At 23.3% G+C, this 17423-nt stretch overlaps 3 protein-coding genes across 3 annotated transcripts; 2 read left to right on the top strand and 1 right to left on the bottom strand.

The window, feature by feature from the left end:
• Positions 1 to 2976: 2976 nt before the first annotated feature.
• On the top strand, positions 2977 to 4431 carry OCT59_029109 (uncharacterized protein; the record flags this gene model as incomplete). Its single annotated transcript, XM_066141581.1, has 1 exon — positions 2977 to 4431. The coding sequence occupies one exon, from the start codon at positions 2977 to 2979 to the stop codon at positions 4429 to 4431; it is 1455 nt and encodes a 484-aa protein (XP_065994485.1).
• A 6507-nt stretch (positions 4432 to 10938) lies between these two features.
• On the top strand, positions 10939 to 12218 carry OCT59_029110 (uncharacterized protein; the record flags this gene model as incomplete). The annotated part of the gene is made up of 4 exons (XM_066141587.1): positions 10939 to 11130; positions 11208 to 11319; positions 11755 to 12105; positions 12184 to 12218. The coding sequence occupies 4 exons, from the start codon at positions 10939 to 10941 to the stop codon at positions 12216 to 12218; spliced, it is 690 nt and encodes a 229-aa protein (XP_065994486.1).
• Positions 12219 to 16459: 4241 nt separating this feature from the next.
• OCT59_029111 (uncharacterized protein) lies at positions 16460 to 16705 on the bottom strand (the record flags this gene model as incomplete). The annotated part of the gene is made up of 1 exon (XM_025328856.2): positions 16460 to 16705. One exon carries the CDS (start codon positions 16703 to 16705, stop codon positions 16460 to 16462), a length of 246 nt encoding a protein of 81 aa, XP_025164855.2.
• Positions 16706 to 17423: the final 718 nt, after the last annotated feature.

Here is a 17423-nt window from a genome sequence, read left to right on the forward strand (position 1 = left end):
ATAAAGTTTTTATACGATTTTTTCCCTTAGAAATAACGTATCATAATAGGATACGGAAAATTGCACAATTCCGTATCACTAAAAATACGGTTTGGATACGGAATTTGCACGGGATTCATATGGAATTTACATGATTTGATCATTGATTTTATCACGAAATTTATACGATTTGGTCACTGAATTTACTAGTTGTATTACAGTTTACTATAATTGTATTTTCATAAATCTAATTTTACTTTATTAAATTAAATAAAAAATAAAAAATAAACAAAATACAAATACATTATGAAAATTCCCTCCTTATTAAAACCACCTATTGCAACCAAAATTATCTATAAGTTCAGGTTCATTTGGAGTCAAACAACCTAAAAAAACAAAAAAAAAAGAAACATAAGAACGTCTAACTTAATTGGAAACAAACCCCCCCCTCATATAGTATCTGCAATCGTCCAAGTCATCAAAGGTTAGCATTCCTACAAAAAAAGAAAGAGAACTCCAGAATGTCTGACCTACGTAAAAGAAAAGAATTATGAAGCGTGTGATGAAAAAGAAACCAAAACAAAAAAATAAATCCAAAACTGGCCTACAAAAAAAGAAGACTCTGAAGCAACAAAACTGTAACAACCTACAAAAAGAAAAGAATCTGAACCAAACTTACAAAAAAAAAAAGAAAATTTGAACTGACCTAAAAAAGAAAAAATCCTGAACCATCCTACAAAAAGGAAAGGACTCCCAAACTGATCTACAAAAAAGAAAAAAAAAACTGAATCTTCTCACAAAAAAAAATCTGCTGGCCTATGAAATAAAAAAAGGGATAAATATAAATAAAAAAGAAAGGGGAATAAAGAATAAATAATTGAAAGTTGTTCGACGTGGAATACCAAATGAATCTTTTACTTTTAAGAAGGATTGTGTTTTATTGTCTAAGTGAGATAAAAGAATTGTGATAATTTTTAAAAAGAGGGGTAACGAAGTTAGGATAGTTAAAAAAAATTTTTTTTTAAAGGGAGGACGTCAAAGTTAGAAAAATAAAAAATTTTTTATAAAGAGGAAATAGAAATAGAAAGAAGAAATTTTTTTTTAAAAAAAAAGAAGAGTGGGAATAAAAGAATAAAATCAAAAAAATTTTTTTTTTTAAGGGAGAGTGACGAAAAAAAAACTTTTTTAAAGTGAGGTACGAAAAAAAAATTTTTTTTAAAAGGGGGGTGACGAAGAAAGAAAAAAATTTTAGAAAAATTAGACACGAGAAAAGAGAAAGGAAAGGAAAGACAGAAAGGAAGATCGGAAGATCAAACTCATCAAAGTAAGGGTTTATATAAAAAACAATATAACAATCACGTGATCTCGTGTTATGATACGGGATTTTTGTAAAATTATCTTCTAAAAATATTAAGTTCAAAAATTCCGTATACATTCCGCATGATTGATTTTTTCCGTATACATTAGTTTTTTTAAAAAATGTTCAAAAATGAATTGCTTATTAAATATACGGAATTTGTATACGGAATCTATAGAAACGTACATAAAATGTATACAAAACGTATCCTTTCCGTATACATATTTCTTATAGGGATTAAATAATAAAATTGAAAACATATTTTTGTGATAATTATACATATACTTTTTCAAAATATAAAAGTATATTTACTTTTAAATTTAATAATTTCCATTTATAATTATCAATCTTATTATTAACCGAATGAGGAAATGGTTCGGGTAGCTTAGATAACGCGACAAGCCTTGCCATCTGTTCAGGCGTCAGTCTAAAAAAAAAATAAAAAAAAATAATTGTCTAATCCAATTTAAAGTAACCTCAAAAAAATTTTTTTTCAATTAAAAAAAAAATTACTTTATATAAATTATAAATAATTACTTCTATTAAATTTCCGATATTATAAACTAAAATTTTCCAATTTTTCATTTTTTGCAGTATCCGCAACAACTTGATCGCGACATCCTGATTTTGGATCAGAAAGTGTTTCTTTCGTTCGTATACTGTATTTTCTCGAGAGAAACCTATTTTATAAAAATATTATTATATTGCAATGTACAGGTTAGATATAAATGATCACCCTCTGCAATGGATCCCAGATACATCAAGTTCAGCACAAGCAGGTTGTAAGTCAACTTCCAATCAACGATTTAACCAAACATAATTGATTAAATATGAAATGTAGGGTTTCGATCCTTTATCCGGATTAAAATCCGGATAAAAATCCGGATTAAAATTTTTTACAGCTGATTTCATAATATACAGGACACCTAGTCACATACCGACGGTACGGACGAAATATTCGAAATTATATTACATATGGCCAGCAACCTTAGAATTAACTACAAATCCAATACTCCTACCTATTAACAACTGGTTGTGCGACTAAAATACGGTTGGTACAACGGTACAACTTCCTATTTTAGTACTGATTAGTAAAAAAGGCCGTGCTTATTTTTAATCATTTACATTGAACAAGTGCGTTGCACATGTTACACGATCGTCTATTATGGGTTTCTATAACCAAACTTTTTTTAAAAAAAGGACTCTTAGTATTTATTTTTTACTAAATTCGATTTTACTTTGAGAACAAAGGTTTAAGTTTTAATAAAAACAATAGAAATATTAATAATAATGACTTATTTAGATTTGTAACATACTTTTACTGTAATTTTTTTCAAAAATGCATTCAATAAGAAAAAAGAATTCATCGACACATTGAGTACGTAATTATAGAAACCCATAAATAGAATAATATGGCTGATTGACGTAATTCACATTGTAACTAAACCTTAAATAGTATTTAATATATAATTGAATTTGATAACGCAGTCAGTTGAAATTCAAGATATATATATATATGCAACCGTTTACCGTACGCCTAACGGTCACTTTTTTTTTTAAAAAAAAAATCAAAACTTTTTAATTACATTTTAAAAACCTTTCACTTCGCTAAAAGTTTTCAATTTTTTTAAAATTTCAAAATGTCTCAACTTTCTGCTGATTGCCTTTTCGAAATTTTTGAATATTTGGCAAATGATAAAAGAAGTTTATATTCTTGCTTATTAGTAAATAAACTCTGGTGTAACATATCTGTAAGAATTTTATGGAGAGATAGTACAAACTATAGTCCTCGAACGTTTATAACTTTAATAAAATGTCTTCCAAACGAATCAAAAAAAATTATATCCAAGAATATAATTATTCATCCATTTCCAATTTCAAACCCTATGTTTAATTACGCATCATTTTGTAAATTTCTATCAATTTATGAAATTCAACTCAAATTTAAATTCCTCGTTCGTTCACCAGAATATTTCATTAGAGATTATATAATTTTGATTGAAATATTAAAATTATTTATGAAACAAATTTCTTCTTTAAAAAAATTAGATATTCAATTGCATAAAAATCTTCCAAATACAAATTTTACTTCATTCCCTGGAGCAGAAAATTGTTTAAAATATATCACAGAATTACAACTTTTTTCTTATATTAATTCCGAATTTTTTTATAATTTATCACAATATTGTCATAATATAAAATCACTTATTATAGAATTTTGTGATAATATTATTTCGGATGGTTTAAAAGATTTTTTATTTTCTATTCAAAAAAATTTAAAATATTTTTATATTATACAATCTGATAAAAGTCCTGACCTGACAGATTTGATTTCTTCATTTACAACAAAACTTTATAATACTGTAAACAAATTTTATTATAGTACTTTTAATGTTTCATTCTCATTTATCAATAATTTTACCAATTTACAATTACTCGAAATAGAACATTTTGATACAACAGATGTTTTTGAAAAATTAGCATATTTTATTTTTCCTTATTTAAAAATTTTAAGAATTGATATTTATACAATTAATACTAAATTAGCAATCAAATTTTTAGAAAATAATGGAAAGAACTTGGAAGAATTTACTTTTTGTGAAATGACAGGTGAAAGCGATAATTTATTAAATTTAGCGATAGCAAAGTTTTGTGTTAATCTTAAAATTCTTTCTACTGGGTTCAAAAATAATGAATTGGAGTCATTGAAAACTGTTTTAAACGCTTGCAAACATTTAGAATTTATTAAACTTTGGATTGGAGAAGTCGATTTACTAAACGAGAAGATAGCATTGGAATTGGTTACAAATTACTCTCCTAAAAATTTGAATAGAATAGAATTATTATATCGACATCAGTCTTATACGGAAAAATTACATCCAGAAGTGTTAGATTCATTTTTTATAAGTTGGACCAAACGTTTACCATACTTTCCGATCAATATAATTATTAAAAGACTTGATGTTACTGAAAGCTTAGATACTAATGAAGAAAATATGAATATAATTAACAAATATATTAAATTAAATGTTATTAAGAAATTTATAATTTTAACAGAAATGGGTGGGTTTTATTTGGAGAATGTCATCAGGTAAATTTACGCGGAAATTTACCGATTTCATTTCCGACGATATACAGTATGCTAGTATGCTAATTTGTGTTGATTTGCGATGTGAATCTTAACATTAAAGAGAGAAATAATTTTTTTTTTATTATTTACATATAAATTACGATATAATTCTTTCATTTTCTTTACATAGATATTTTATAGTTTATTTATTTTATATATATTTATATTCTTTATAAATAAAATATATGACATTGTACGCTTTATTGATTTTTATAACATAATATTAGTTTTCGTTATTTTGTATTTTCGCGTACTGTAGAAAGTGATATTGTTATAATTAAATTGATACACCGATCATAGATATTCAAATACAAAGAAATTTATTAGAAAAAGAGATGAAAATTCTCTATATAAATGTCCTTCGATAAATATCACGAAGGATATTTGACCTTTTTCTTACAAATACCTAAAAAATCGTCCCTTGTAAATATAAATCAGTTATCATTTAACTTCCAATAAAGCATACACTGTTTCTACATAAATTTCGTATTTCCTAGTGTTGATATTATTATTATGAATTCGATGATAAATTATTTTTGTTATAAAAATAAAAAATTTGAAGAAATATTGTAATTATATCTTTAAAAAAGAAATGTTGAACAAAATTTAATGACAAACGAAAAAAAAAGAATGAACATAATGTAAGTATTCTTCCGAAAATCAGTATCACCTTTATCACCTTTTGCGCACAATGCTGGCCCAAAGTCATCATAATGTTGCCCAAAATCTACATTTATATTTCAAAAGGTTCAACCTCGAATACATTCTTGTTACTGATATTTTTGTCGCAGTAAAAGATTTTAAAAATTTCCCATTATTGACTAATATCTATAGGATCTAATAATTGTAGTAATAATTAAAGATTGGCGCATTGAACGAATAGACTAAAAATTTGTAATTACTGTCATGTTGATTCAACTCGCTGATTATATTAGATAATTGATTAAATAAACTTATATCATGTATATATAGGCCATTCTCAAGCATCTCTTTCAATTTGATCAGATAGCGATGTCATTGTGCTCAAGTATTAACGAAATTATAAGCTTAAGCACGCCTTTTTGACATAAATTTTAAACAACGGACAATGATAACTCAAGTAAAAGTTTGCATATTTTTATCAAATCTCTAATATTTATTTGCATTAAAAGTAAAATAATAATTTTTCTATGTGGAAAAAAAAAATCTTGCTAAGAATTGTTCTTTAACTAATGATATAAAGATAAAAAAAATTATAGAAATGATTGGATGGACAATACACTCACGTGCATAAATATTTGTATAATAAGCGTACGTGAGATTTCAAAAAATTCATAAATTTTGGCAACCTAATATTTAAACCAAACAAAATTATGCTTAAGAATCTAAATAAAATTAGAATTAATATTAGTTATTCATTTTTGTAATATATTTTTCAAAAAAAAATTGTAATTTATGATTCAAATCAAATGAAATTATACCAAAATAAAGCTCTTATTAAGGTGATTCTAACGATATTAAAATAAAAATTATTCTTGATAAAGTTAAAAAGGTCACACGCTCTTCACCTATTATCCCAAATATTTTACCCAACTATAATAAAATAAATAATGATAAAATATTAGTATCACTTAAAACTCTTCAAATACTATATGTTATAATAAACAAATAAAATCATACCAAATTTTGCTTAAAATACTAAGCTTTTAGAATTTTTATTTCAACACATGCTAAAAACAGTAAAATAATAACTTATTATATTTATTGTTATATTGATTAATATACAAATAACATGAATATCATAAACACATCGTAACGTTAAAAACCCATCGAACTTCACGTAAGTAAAAAGTAAACTCAAAAGTAAACTCAAAGTAAACTTTAAGGAGGATTAAGGAGGAGTCTTTAAGGGTAAAGATTCCATTTTTTTTTATCAGTCCGCACATGTAACGCAATTGAAATTAGGGGGCTGTGAAACAAATATCACGTTTTTCAAAATTAAAATATTAAATCCATGATTTAGGCCGATTCTGCAGATCGGTGGATATGACTAACGTAAATTAAAGTACAAAAAAATTGTGGTCGCACCACATGAATAATTAGGGATGCCAACGGTCGGTTATGGTCGGTTATAATAGGTTATAGAAATTTAAACGGTCAGTTATGATTGGTTAAAAATTGGTTAAACGGTCGGTTAAACGGATGATTATACCATTTTACTTAAATAATTGGTTAAGTGGTCGGTCAAATGGTTAAAAATGGTCAGTCAAATGTTATATGGTTGGTCAAACGGTCGGTTAAATGGAGGTTAAACGGTTATGATCATAACCGTTGCCATCCCTTGACATGATCGTTCACTCCATGATAAACCATAACAGCCTTCTCATTATTCGCATCCTTCGTAATGTAATACCTGATTTATGGTCACAACTAAAAAATGTGGTTAAAAATACAATTCAATAATCTTTACACCATGTTTAATTTATTCGATCGTATTCATCAATACTTTACATCATGTTTTAATAATAAAATATCTATCGTATAAATATAATTTATCAAAAATTAATAGCCTTATACCATGCATGTTTTAATTTTTATTGTCCGGAGATATTCTAGTTATTATTCCGAATGTGCAAAATTTGTTTGTCATACATGCAATGCTTGTACTTATGATTATGATCAACATTTTTTGCGCATAATGCATTTTGCATAAATATTATTACCATATGGGAGGCGGTCAGTAGAAAAGGGGGAAATTCAAAAATTTTAAGATTTTTGGTTATTAAGCTAATTTTGTTCCCATGATCATGATTGGCAAAGTAAACTGATAAAAAAAATTTTGACTAAAATTTGGATTTCCCCCTTTTCTACTGACCACCTCCCATATATATAAATACCTATACTAATAAAGGCGTTTAATAAGATTATTATCTTTTCTAGTCAGAGAGAATTTTAATATTATATAGGAATGGCTCTCAATAATGATAAAGGTAATAACATATGTATGGTATAAATATTTAATACAATTAGAATTCTAATATTTTTAAACAAATTTATAATATAATAAAACTAGTTTCTAGTAATATTGAATTTGAAGGAAGCAGCACTAAAGAATTTGAAGGAAGTGGCTCTGAGGAATTCAAAGGAAGTGACTCTGAAAAATTTGAAGAAAGTAGTATCAAGGAATATAAAGGTATATTAAACATGCTAAAATATTAAAATATTATTTTTAAATAGTACTATCTATAATTATACCTTACATAAGATATAAACATAATTTAAACTAACTATTATATAAAAATAATATTAAATAATTTAGCTCGTAAGTTAGTAGATTATTTTATAATTGAATAATAATAAAATTACTTATCATTTTTATTACATTTATGTAATTAAATAATTTTATTTGATGATTAATATAATACTATAGTCAGTAAGTTATTAGTTATTTAAATCTTTATTTCTTTACTTTATTTATTTTACATAATATTTAAATAACTAAATTCTTTAATTAATTAATTATTTAATAATTAATTGTATTACAGATGGTAAGTTATAAGATCATATTTATTTATTTAATATTTTATATAACTCAACTAATTATATTCTTAATTTAAATAACTAGATTGTAAGTGATATATTTAATTTACAGTAAATACTTTTGTATAATACTTATATTTAACTAATAATTAATTAATAATATTAGGGTGTAAGTTATAGTAAATATCTATATTTTTATTACTTATATAATTTAAAGCTAACAAATTCTTTATCTAAAAATTATTTTTTAGTTAGTAAGTTATAAGTAATTCTATTATTACTTATTTATATAATATTTACATATAATTTAAACTAACTAAATTCTTTATTTAAAAAAATTATAAAAATAATGTAGTTCGTAAGTTATTTATTTAATTCTATTATTACTTATTTACATATAATTTAAACTAACTGAATTCTTTATTTAAAAAATTATAAATATAATATAGTTCGTAAGTTATTTATTTAATTTTATTATTACTTATTTATATAATATTTTACATATAATTTAAACTAACTAAATTCTTTATTTAACAAATTATTAAATAATAGAATGTAAGTTATTTGTTTAATTCTATTATTACTTATTTCATATAATTTAAACTAACTAAATTCTTTATTTTAAAAAATTATTTAATAATATAAATATAGTTCGTAAGTTATTTATTTAATTCTATTATTACTTATTTCTATAACATTTACATATAATTTGAACTAACTAAATTCTAAATTCTTTATTTAAATAGATGGTAAGTTATAAGTTATTTATTTAATTATTTTATTACTTATTTATATAATATTTACATATAATTTTAACCAAATAATTCTTTATTTAAATAATATAGAGTGTAAGTTATTTATTTAATTCTATTATTACTTATTTAAATAATAATTACATATAATTTAAACTAACTAAATTCTTTATTTTAAAAAATTATTTAATAATATAGGGAGTAAGTTATTTATTTAATTTTATTAATATGATATATTCATATAATTTAATTCTTTATTTAAAAAATTACTAAATTTTTTATTTAACAAATTATGAAATAATATAGAGTGTAAGTTACTTATTTATTTAATTCTATTATTACTTATTTATATAATATTTACATATATAATTTAAACTAAATAAATTCTTTATTTAAATAGATCGTAAGTTATAAGTTATTTATTTAATTCTATTATTACTTATTTATATAATATTACATATAATTTATTAAACTAATTAAATTCTTTATTCAAAAAATTATTTAATAATGTAGCAAGTAAGTTATTTATTATTACTTATTTATATAATAATTGCATATAATTTAAACTAACTAAATATCCAAAAAATTTTTTAACAATATAGAGCGTAAGTTATTTATTTAATTCTATTGTTACTTATTTTATATAATATTTATATATAATTAAACTAACTAAATTCTTTATTTGAAAAATTATTTTGTAATTTCTTTTAGGTGGTAATTATAAGTTATTTTTTAATTCTATTATTTATTTATTATATAATATTTACATATAATTTGAACTAACTAAATTCTTTATTTAAATAGATCGTAAGTTATAAGTTATTTATTTAATTCTATTATTACTTATTTATATAATATTTACATATAAATTGAACTAAATAAATTCTTTATTTTAAAATTATTTAATAATATAGGGAGTAAGTTATTTATTTAATTCTATTATTACTTATTGTTATAATATTTACATATAATTTGAACTAAATTAATTCTTTATTTTAAAATTATTTAATAATATAGAGAGTAAGTTATTTTATTTAATTCTATTATTACTTATTGTTATAATATTTACGTATAATTTAAATTAACCAATTTCTTTATTTAAAAAATTATTTTGTAGATGGTTAGTTATTTATTTAATTCTATTATTACTTATTTGTATAATATTTACAAACTAATTTCTTTATTTAAAAAATTATTTTGTAGATGGTTAGTTATTTATTTAATTCTATTATTACTTATTGTTATAATATTTACATATAATTTAAACTAACTAATTTCTTTATTTAAAAAATTATTAAATAATATAGGATGTAAGTTATTTATTTAATTCTATTATCACTTATTGTTATAATATTTACATATAATTTAAATTAACTAATTTCTTTATTTAAAAAATTATTTTGTAGATGGTTAGTTATTTATTATTTATTTAATTCTATTATTACTACTTATTGTTATAATATTTACATATAATTTAAACTAACTAATTTCTTTATTTAAAAAAATATTTTGTAGATGGTTAGTTATTTATTATTTCTATTATTACTTATTGTTATAATATTTACATATAATTTAAATTAACTAATTTCTTTATTTGAAAAATAAATAATATAGGGTGTAAGTTATTTATTTAATTCTATCATTTACTTATTGTTATAATATTTACATATAACTTAAACTAACTAATTTCTTTATTTATTTAATAGATTGTAAGTTATTTATTTAATTCTATTATTACTTATTTATATAATATTTACATATAATTTAAACTAACTAAACTAACTAAATTCTTTATTTAAATAGATCGTAAGTTATAAGTCATTTATTTAGTTCCATTATTACTTATTTATATAGTATTGAATATAATTTAAACTACTAATTAAAATCTTTATTTATAAAAATTATTTAATAATATATAGCTTGTAAGTTATTTGTTATTTCTATTGTTATATATTTTATAAATATTTAATTTAATTCTTTCATATAAAATTACTGTTACTTTAGTTGGCAAGTTGTGAAATATGAGTTATTATTATATATATTTATATAAAAACTAAGATATATATTATATTAAATTTCTATTTAAATTTTAGTGTAAGTATTGATTTTAATCTTGAATTTTAATGCAATTTTTAATAAAAACTTCCATAATAATTTTAATTATTTAAATATATAGATTTGGAAAAAGTGGAAATACAATTATGGATAATTTTATTTGGGAAAAAAATTTAAAATGGATTCCTTATGATAAATTTAGAAATATTGAATATCTTGATAAAGGAGGATTTGGTACTATATACAAAGCTATTTGGTTCTATGGTAATAAAGATAATAAAGTAATCCTTAAATGTAATAATAATTTAAGTGAAAATTTAAATGAATTTTTAAATGAAGTATGAAAATATATTATTATTTTTTTAATTTAAATTATAATTTAATTCACTTATATTAATATATTGTTATTTTATAGTGGAAATATCATGAAAGTTGTTTAGATTCATATGATATTATTTATTTTTATGGTTTTACAAAAGATCCAGATACTTTGAAATATATGGTGGTAATGGATTATGCAAACAAAGGTAATTTAAGAGGAAACTTAACAAGAATAATCAAAAGAGATTGGAATCAAAAATTGTATATGTTATTTGAAATTATTTATGGACTTAATGGCATACATAGCCGAGATCTTATTCATTGTGATTTTCATGATGGTAATATTTTAAATCATAATGAGAATAAAATTTATATTAGTGATTTAGGATTATGTAAACCTGTAAAATCATATTTGAAAAAATATGATATTTGTGGTGTTATACCATTTATGGCACCTGAAATTTTAAGAGGCAAATCTTATACTCCAGCTAGTGATATATATAGTTTTTCTATGATTATGTGGGAATTTTCATCTGGAGTACCACCATTTAATGATAGAGAGCATGATATTCAACTTAGTTTAAGTATTTGTAAAGGTGAACGTCCTGAAATTATTGAAAATACTCCACAATGTTATGTAGATTTGATGAAAAAATGTTGGAATGAAGATTCATCAAAAAGACCATCATCTAAAGAAGTGTTGGATATTATTGGTAAATGGATTTTTCGTCCAGATGAAGTGAAAGTTGAAGATATTAATGAAGAATTAAAATGCAATATTATGGAATTTATAAATGCACCAATTGGGCATAACAATAGTCTTACTACTAAATCTCATCCACAGGCATGTTATACAAGTCGCTTACTTGATTTTACTAGTAAACAATTGAATGAAATTCTTGAAAGTGAAGTTTCACAAGCAAGTGTAAAAGTAAATGAAATGCTAGTAAGTAAAGATTTGGATGATTATATAGTTAATTTTAAGTCATTAGGTATGCAATATAGTATATAAAAAGGATTGATTTTGCAAATTATTTATGTGAATTAATTTTATTTATTCAATTATTTAGATATTAAACAGATGAAAAATAACGTGTTTTTATAAGAATTTATAGTTTTTTGAGTCAAACAATTAACAGAAATTGTTTAGATTTATTTAAACACTAAGGTTAGAGTAGTAAAATATTTGCAAGATTAATTTAAAATTTTAAATAATTCCTTTTTTCATAGCATAGTATCTTTTATATTCTCTTTTTATTTACTTAGAATTATTTAAACACTAAGACTAGAGTAGTAAATATTTTACAAGTTTCTTAGTTTGTAATTTAAATAAATCTTTTTTTTTAACTTTTCCGATTATTAAATATAAATTATCAAAATAATAATATAAGTATATAAACCATTTCCAATGCATAAATTAAAAATAAATAATATAAAATTTTTTATACTCATTTCATTGGCTAATTGATTTAATTTATATTGTTGAGTGTTGACTTTATTTTTAGTATTATTTTAACGTTCACCAGAGGTGAAATTCACCTGTGGTGATTTTTACTGTATCATGTAATTTATAATTATTATATTAAAATTTAAATTTTTTCATTTTGAAAAAAGTAAAAAAAAAACAAAAAAATATTAAAAATTATTTACAATTTTTAACATGGCATTGTATAATTAAAAATATAATAAAAGTACAAATATAAATGAACAAAATTGTGTAGAATTGACTTCTCTTTCTATTTTCTAATAAATATGTTACATTAATGTTAACATTAACATTAACATAAGATGAATTATTTTATTACAATTATTAAGTAAAAAATAATCAAATTTCATTAGAAGTAAATATACTATTGAATTACACTTTTTATATCTATGTATGGAATGCATGTGAGTCTTCAACTGCACATGGTTTTGCATGGGCTGCACATGGGATTTTTTTACTGCACATGGGTTTTTTATAAAAAATCTTATCTGAAATTAGAATCTTTATTTTCTTTTCAAATCTCCCTAAATTCAAAACTTTCCACCCATTAGGGTTTTCAACCCTTAATAGAATGCATTGCAACATTGCATTATTTCACATTGCTCTAATTAAGTAATAAATAACAGCAGTGTTTTGAAGTGATATGAAATGATACAAATGATCTAAATAATATGTCATATATCATCATGTCATTTTGTAGAGCAAATGACAGATAATATTTGTGCTGGGATTTGGCTGCGCCCAATAGTGCTTCAATCCGGGTAGAAACCGTTATCCGGATAAATTAAAAAAATTATCCGGGTTTTATCCGGATTATCCGGTTTGGATATAAATCTGGATATATCCGGATAGAAACTGAAACCCGGATAAGATTATATATAAATAATTTTTTTCATTGATCGATCTTAACAAATAATATCAGTGGCATTAACTTTTAATTAAATTTTGACTTAATATTTTTAACGAAATTAGTGACATTTTATTAATTTTAAATAAAATAAAATTTTAATTTCGGCCGGCACTACGAATTTTGCCTGAATTATGTCAATTTTTTGAAAATTTGAGAAACGTAAAATTTTGCAATAAATACATTATTATAAATATAAAAACACATTAAAATCGTAAAATAATGGAAGATTAGGCATAAACTAATTATTTTTATTATATTTATATACCATTTTGTAACATAAAATTAATCAATTCAGCCTGACTATTAGAAAAAATCTTTTTTTTTAAATCATGGATCAACAGTAATTTGGGCCAAACATATAATGGCGGCCAAAATTACAAAAATCCCAAATTTTGTTAAGCTGGGCCGGATACTGCTGCCTCTTGACAAATATCAATTTCACAAAATTCTGGCTGGCATTATAGATGGCCTGAATTACTACCGACCATTGAATATTCTACTAGTAATTTTAGTGAGATAGATTATGATTTTAACAAATGGTAATTTAATAGATAATAATTTCAATAAATAAGGTAATTTAAATGATTAAAAAAAATATTTTATAATTTTTTTTATCCGGATAACGGTTCAAACCGGATATTTTCTATCCAGATAAAACCGCAGTATCCGGACAGCTATTTTTTTTTCGGATATCCGGATACCACGGTTTTATCTGTGCACGGATCGAAGCACTAGCGCCCAAGCCAATTTGTAGTGAGTTTAATCAAAATTGACGGCCAAAGTTGATTTGATTGGAAATAGGAATTGGCTGTTGCTCAATTAGAATTATATCATGTGTTCTATAATGCTAGCCAGAAAAATTCAGCATTTTGGTGTTACACCATTGCTATTATCTGTGATTTGTGGTTTTTTAAAAAATTTTTAGTTCTTTATTTTTTTATGTTTTAACTTTAGCATTAAACCCATTATATGTAGTAATTTATAATATTTAACAATCATATAATATTATTTATTTTGTAACAATGTAACATTATTTGTTTAATAACAAATTTAGTCTAAATTTATCATTGAACTAACATAAACTGGTGCCTCCAAAGACTCATCAAATAAATCAAGTAATTTCCATTTAGCCAATGGGCCTAGTCTAATGCTTCAATCCATATCCAGATCGATTCAGATCGATCTGGATATTTTTTTTTTGGATATCCAGATTTTGCGGTTTTCATCTGGATTATAATCCGGATGAAAAATATACGGTTTAAACCAGAATCTGGATGAATCTTTATATAAATTTTTTTGCATAGCACCATAACTTTATATAATTAAATTATTATAGAAATAAGTATATTTTTTTTTTCATTAAAGTGCGATCATAGACAAAATTTCAAATACTGAAAAGTGGAAACACCAAAAATACTTGCATTACATGTTGGTCAACTGAAGTTTAAAACGTAATAATTTACTAAACAAAGAATCATTTTTCACATTCAAATGTTCAAAAGAAAAAAAATTTTATTATTATTTTTTTTACAATGAAATAATAATTATTATTTTTAAATGGAAAATTATTCAGATCAAATTACAAAAAATTGAGATACTATAAAATTTATATAATTATAATAACTTTTTTTAGAAATTAAAATCTTAGTGTTGTATAATTTGATTCAAATAATTCTTTAATTTTTGAAAGAAGAAACAAACCTCATTTTAACATTTTAAAAATTGCCTTACTAACTCAACACATCTATCTATAGTAATCTTTAGCTGTATATAAAAATATCTTGTTTATCAAAAATTTCATAATTATAGTTTATACAAAGAAATGCTAAACAATAGTCTGAGACAATGCTGAAATAATATGAAATGTTTTAAAAAAAAGTATTGAATAAAAATTGGATTATTGGAATTATGAAAATTTCGCGGTCTTTATAGATAATTTTGGCCAAATTTGTAATTCTGGCCGAAATTAATATTACGTGACACCGGAAAAATAGTTTAGCCACCGGGTAAAAAATTTTTTATTGGCTAAGCATAATGGCACGAAAATTTTAAGGTTACATGAATTTTTAATTCCGGCCGGCATTATGAATACTGGCCAGAATTGTTGTCGATCAGTTGTAAATCCAATCTGGATCATCCGGATTATTTGACCCAGATAAGAATCCTGATCAATCCGGATAAAATCCGGGTCTTTTTTTGTGTAACCCAGGTATTATGCAAGATTTCTTTAGAAATACAATCAAGTAGAGGGATCTGGAACCTGAAAACCAGATCCAGCCCAAACCCGGATCTGGGTTTGGGCTGGCAAATTTTCTTTCCAGACCAGCACATGATTTTTGTTACCTGGATTTTCGTAATTTTGGCCAAAATCGCCTTAATTCCGGCCAAAATTAAACTGGTCAAAATTTAAGTTGCCCGATTTTTGTTTTTACAACAAAATGAACAAATTGATATAATAATAGTCCAGGTTCAGACCAAGCAATTGGGCCAGGCTGGGTTTTTAATATATTTAGTTTTTAATATATTAAGTCTGGATTGGACCGGGCTGGGCACTTTAAGTTAATTTCCAAGTGCGGGCTGGATCAGGTTGTAAAATAGGAGTCAATGCAGACCTCTAGTCTGAAGACTAGTTTATAAAAAAAATATGATAATAAAATAATTAAAAAAAAAAAAGAAAGAGAAGTAGACAAACGGGTATATTAAAGGGAAAAAAACTACTTTAAGAATAGATGAAAATAAAAAATTGACTGGTCACGCATCAGAAGACGACGATATACAGTATACCTTTTTTTTAAAAAAAAAAATTAGTAACGCATTTTATTAATTATCTGAATCATAATAGATTACATATTAAAATACTTAGAGGTATCAATAATATCAATCCTACTTCTCTTGTCTATTTTACCAATTCCTCTTTTCCTTTCTATTTCAGCTACTTCCTCACATCTCTTTATCTAAAAATCATCTTTTTCTCTTCCTTATCATTTGTTATCTTATTGAATCCATTATTATAAACGCCTCTTAATAATTTACATTCCCTTGTTTTACCCAATAGAATTGATGATTTTTCAAATAAAATACTTGTAACGGCTATATTTACATTTCTCACTATCGCTGCTTGATCGAAATCTCCTAAAATATGATCCCAATCCTCAAATTCTTTTTCACATCGTATACATATCTCGGAATCTATCATATTTACCTCTCTTTTGAACAAAATAGCATATGTCAGAAATTTTTCAAAAGATTTTTAATTTATATGCACGTTTTAATGAATCTTGATCGCATGTTTGCTGTTTACAATAATTATTTAAATTGCTAACAAAAAATAGTGACTTATTCCAATCCAATTCGTAAGTGAAATTATAATAAAATAAATCCTCTAATAATTCACTATTTAAGATCTCGTTTTTATACTTCGCAATTGTTTTCAATTTACCCCATTTCTCTAAAGTCTTCTTAAATTAATAATTTGTTCCAATACAGCTCGAATTCGTTAACTAATAATCCGTTTATCATGATAGAACAATCAGGAAAACTATCCAGTGTGAAATCATTCATTCGAACTCATATAATTCACTAATTGAATCCTAATTTTATTAGCTTTAACATAGTATTCATTATTATTAAATACCCCAATGTTATATTCATTCTTTTTAACCAATCTGCTACATCAGTTCCGTAAAATAACGTTCGTCCAACCTCTTTCTTTACTCGCTAAATTAATAAAATTAAAAATCATAGATTCCACTTTTTGTGTATAAACAATTATTATTATCTAGCAATAGGACCGCCATTATTAATCCATGTAATATGTCACTAACTGTATCCCTTGATTAATAATTAAATTTACTCTAATTTCGTTATTGTCATTATCTAAATCTTCTCTAATTATCCATGAAATTAGATCTTTA

The sequence above is a fragment of the Rhizophagus irregularis genome, chromosome 9, assembly GCF_026210795.1.
Source record: "Rhizophagus irregularis chromosome 9, complete sequence".
Taxonomy (NCBI): domain Eukaryota; kingdom Fungi; phylum Glomeromycota; class Glomeromycetes; order Glomerales; family Glomeraceae; genus Rhizophagus; species Rhizophagus irregularis.